Raw genomic sequence first — 4,913 nt, forward strand, 5'->3', positions numbered from 1 at the left:
AGGGGCTAGACTGTAAGAACCTAACACAGGTCCTCTGCATGTTATTAGTAGCTGAGTAGTAGCTTGGTGTTCTTGTGGGATTCCTAGCAGTGGGTGCAGGCCCTGTCTCAGACTGTTTTGCCAATTTTGTGGCCTTTCTCCTCCTACTGGGTTACTTCCTCCAGCTTTGATGTGATTGTAGGTGCCTGCTCTTATGGCAGCTTATGATGCTGTATTTTGTGGATGTCCCATTCTTTTTTTGTTGAAGGAAGTTTTTATTTAATGAATCAGTCATCTTATACTAAAGTTTAATTTGAAAAGTTCTGGCTGTTTTAATAATAATGTACAATTTCATCTGAAGAAATCAATTGACATAGAAACACATTTAATGACAAGTATATGAGCTACTAAAGACCAAAGGTCCATGCTGGTTTCACACTCTGCTCTTCATAGGTGCTAGTATTCAATTACTATATGTTTGGTCGCCTTATATATAATTGTCATCAGTTCCTCTTAGGCCTTCATATTATTAGAGTTTGAAACAATAAGCTATTCTTGCTAAATGTGGCTCCAAAATTTGGAGGCTACATTTTTGTGTCCCCATTTTTCCCCAGACTTGTCTTATACTTACAGTGTAAATCACCTGAGTTCTTTATAGATGAGTTTAGAATTGACAGATTTGGAGCCGCGAGATCCTATTCTTAGGTGTTTGTTGATATTAGGGCACTAATTTATTGTGTGTATTAAATTATTATATTTCCATTCCCATATTAGATTAACATTCTTCTTTTTAAAAGATAGACTTCTTGACTCTTGAATCTATAAAGTTCTCCGTATTTAATTGATGCAAGACATTAAATTTTCTCATGATCTTTTCATGTGCTTTAGACAGTTGTGGGATATGTTGCCCTGTATGTGGGAAGTTTCCTGTTTGTTTTCTGACTCTTGCCCCAATTTGAAACCCGGAATTCTGGTTTCACAGCATACCAGTGAAAAATATAACAGTGTGTGAAAAATTAGACATCAAACAAAATTCTCTACATGAACAGAAACACACACACACACACACACACACACACACACACACACACACACACACGACTCAGTAATAATTACAATAATTACAACTTAAATGCTAAGATATAAACAAAACCCTCTCAATTCTAGGCTCCCAGACAGCTGACTCTTTCTCTTCCTAGAATGACTCCATCTCAGAAACCATTTGAATCAACACAACAGTGCGAACGAGAAAGATTTGTAAGTGGGTATCTGATTGACTCTTCCTTGGTGTTTTTGTGCTCATCCCTTTAATTCATGGTATTTTGCTTTGCCAACTACCAATTTTGGGAATCTAATTTCATTGTAGATGGTTTCTTCTACAGTAGGGTTTCTCAACCTCAGGACTATTTTAATTTTCAAAAAATAAGATAATTATTTGTGTGGGAGGAAGTTCCTCACATTATAGAATATTTAGCAAGCTCTCTGGTGATCCACATTATGTCATCATCCCTCTACCCCAGTTATAACACTCAATAAGTTTCTTAACATTGCCAGTTCTCAGTACTGACAAGGACAAGTCAAATTCTTTACAGTGACACACAGAATGAAAGCAAACTACACTATGGAAATACAGAGGAAGAAGAAAAGACCACATTTTTTGAAGAGGATGATTTAAGATGTAAGCTCTCCAGGGGACCTTTATACTTAGATAATTTGGGCAGATTTCTCCTGTAATAAGAGGTAGAAGCTTCAGAACTGGATCCAAGATTTCATTCCTGATCTCCGGCCTTTGCTGTCACTCAACTTGGTTTTTCTTTTGGAGGTCAGCTCGTAGTAATTGGAGCTTCCTTTGGATCTCAGTCAGCACACCGATTTTCTGCTCCAGAATGGACAGTGACTGGGCAATGCAAAAATCCACGTCGTAGTTTACTCCATCAGCTGTCTCCTGGATGGCCTCCCACCACTGGCTAGATCTCCTCCATGAAGCGGCTGGGTCCTTTGCTAATGTGATTTCATCACTTTCTTTTTCTTCCTCACTCTGTGTAGTAGGTATTTGAATAAAATTATCCCTCTGAAGGGAATTTTCTGAATTCATATTGTCCTTTTCTAACATTAGTGGTACTTCATGACCAGCTGGAGAGAGGCAATGATGGTAGGGCCTGGCCTCTAGGGCTAATTCTTTAACTCTGTTTGCGTATCTTAAAGTATTGAGGGTGTTTTCACAGGAAGTCATTCCGGGTGAGATAGTAGCAATCATGCATGTGGAGGAGTTCTGGCCTATGAAGGAGTCCCGGAGCACCTGCGTGAGTTTGCTGGATCTGAATGGGGTATGAGACTTGTTCTTACCCAAGGCCCTGATGCATTCCTTCAGGGCTAGGAGACTCTTATTTATTTCAGCCCCTTCCAGCTGCCTCTTTCGGTTGGCCTTGGCAGTATCTGCCCCCCTTTCATTCCCAGCTAAGTCAACAAGAGAAAACTTGCCATGCAGTTTCCCTCCCGACTTAAGGATGAGCTGGAACACTGCGTGACTCCTGGATGAGTGGGCGTTGACAGAAGTCTGTCCGGAAGTCCGACAGCTATTTCCGAGCTCCACCAGAGTCAGGACTTCCTCCACACAAGACACCTCCTGCTCCTGCAGCCCCACAACTTGCACTTGCTGATTTCCATCCTCGAGGACTTGAAGCTTCTTCTTCCAGTTTAACAGATCGTAGACTTTGCCACCATAAATCTCAAAAAACGTCCCATAGACTTTGAGTTCTAATTTCTCATAGGCAGGGTTTCTCAGTAGGAGAAAGACATCCTGAGCCACCAGGGCGTAAATGCCTTTCGAACAATCTTGAGCCTTTCCAGAAAAGGCTCCACCCATGGTGTGGGTTTTTCCACTGCCAGTCTGCCCATAGGCAAAGCAAGTGGCCATGCCCTTTCGGAAGATGGACTCCACCAAAGGCCGGGCAGTGAATTGGTAAACTAACTCATTGGATGCCGTGTCATCGAAAGCATGGTCAAAACAGAAGGTCTGGTTTTCCAAGTAGCGGGTTAGGTCCACCTTTTGTTTAGATTCGTGCACCGTGACCACATTGTGCGAGGGGATAGTGATGATATCTAGGTCCTTCATGGTGTTCTCTCTCTCATTAAGAGGGCGCTTCCTCACGCACACACAGATCCGGTGGTCTTCTGCGGGCTCCAGGCTGGATATTTTGCTGCTGTCCAGATGTCTGCGGTACTCCTCAATCATACGCATAATCTCATAGTTGGGGTTTCCAGCGTTGATGTCAAGCGCTCGTCTAGCTCGGATCTCTAGCTGCAGTCGCCTGCGCTTTTCTCGCTGCTTCTGCAGCTTTTCAATTTCCCTTAGGCAGGGGGATTTCTTCCGCTTCATCAGACAAGGGTTACTGGGGACCACCAGGGCTTGGCTGTCCCCTGATGGTGTTTCATTTCTGTGCGGGATCATCGCAATCCACTTGGTGGCTGTTCGCTGGTCCCCGATGGCAGGACTGGGTGTTGCAGACACTGGGCGCAGGGGTCTCTGTGACCGTTGGTGTTCAGCAGAGGCCAGAGCTGGATTCAACAGAAATACGGTCTCTAGTTCGATCTTCTTTCCCTTTTTGACTCCTTTCTCAACCCACTCTACTGTGACCCAGGAGTTTTCTCTGTTGATCTCTGTGACCACAGCCAGGTGGATCCGTTTGTCCCTGCGCTGGATCGCCACACAGATGCCCACCTGGAAGTCTGTGAAATGGGATTTCAAAGGTTTAAGGGGTGAGAGGCGTGGGGCTAGAGGAACGCAGAATTGGCTGGCCATGATGAGTGGTGGAATTACCAGGGCTCGCTTTCTGAGCCTTTCTGGCGTTGGCGCGGCAGGACCTGAGTCCAAGCCAGCCTGAATGCCTGGAGCTCGAGTGCAGGTGTGCGGTTGCTCAGGCCTTTGTGAGGCAAGCGCCAGGGCATTGGCTGAGGGCCCGCACGTCACAAAGAGGACCCAAAGAAGACGCTGAAGAGATAGATGAAGGCCTGTAGGTAAAGGATCAGTGGCACCATCCGTGTTTGATGAGTACAGAGACAGCTAAAATAGTTTGTGTCCTGCCAATGAGCATGGATGGATCTAAGGACTATGTGTGTTTGGAGTAGGGAGTGGCGTCTGGATCTGGGTGATGAAGGAATACAGGAAACAAAGAAGTCATAGGAATTGTGGTTTGGGTTCATGTAAGCACCATGAATGTTCAGACTTAAGCTTTGGACATATCCATTCTCCCCCGCGGGGTCTTAACCTGACTTCTGTAGTTCAGTTTAAGCACAGTTATGAAATCCCTTTGAACTCTGAGTATCATTGGGAACAGATGAAGGCAGGGATTTTTACAAATCTGGGGCTTCCGGGAAAAACAAAACAAAAAAAAACCCAAAACCAAAACAACAACAACAACAACAACAACAAAAACCATGCTGCAGAAGAATCCTCTAATTGCCCCATCTTCTTCCACACTTGTCTAGTGCTCACAGTATCAAGTTATGCAAGCTTAATGGACTTTCTCATTATAGAGTCAGAACGAGTTGAACGGAGCAAGTCATCATCGTGGTGATTTGCTAAGGCAGAACTTCTTTGGTACAGCATCTGAGCTTGCAAACACAAGGTGCTTATCACATCCCCAGTGGTTCTGACAGCTACAACATGAGTGTTGTTTTGTGCTTGCTGTCACCGCTGCACTTGAGAGCAATTCAGTAACTACAACCTCAAACCCCTTCAGGAATCACACCTCTGGCCTCACTATCTGAAAGGAGAGCCATCAATGAAAAGAATCCATCCCACCCTAAAACTCTCTCTCTAACTCTCTCTCTCTCTCTCTCTCTCTCTCTCTCTCTCTCTCTCTCTCTCTCTCTCTCTCCTCTCTCTTCTCTCTTTTCTCTCTTCTCTCTCTCTCTCTCCTCTCTCTCTCTCT

At 44.5% G+C, this 4,913-nt stretch overlaps 1 protein-coding gene across 1 annotated transcript; it reads right to left on the reverse strand.

Moving 5' to 3' along the window:
* Window positions 1-1,607: 1,607 nt before the first annotated feature.
* On the reverse strand, window positions 1,608-3,902 carry Kif2b (kinesin family member 2B). The gene has a single exon (XM_059271515.1). The coding sequence runs from the start codon at window positions 3,779-3,781 to the stop codon at window positions 1,775-1,777; it is 2,007 nt and encodes a 668-aa protein (XP_059127498.1). The 5' UTR covers window positions 3,782-3,902; the 3' UTR covers window positions 1,608-1,774.
* Window positions 3,903-4,913: the final 1,011 nt, after the last annotated feature.

Source organism: Peromyscus eremicus, chromosome 8a (genome assembly GCF_949786415.1).
Source record: "Peromyscus eremicus chromosome 8a, PerEre_H2_v1, whole genome shotgun sequence".
Classification (NCBI taxonomy): Eukaryota; Metazoa; Chordata; class Mammalia; order Rodentia; family Cricetidae; genus Peromyscus; species Peromyscus eremicus.

Coding starts and splice junctions, on each gene's coding strand:
- Kif2b (XM_059271515.1), bottom strand. CDS start 3,781: ATGGCCAGCCAATTCTGCGTTCCTCTAGCCCCACGCCTCTCACCCCTT.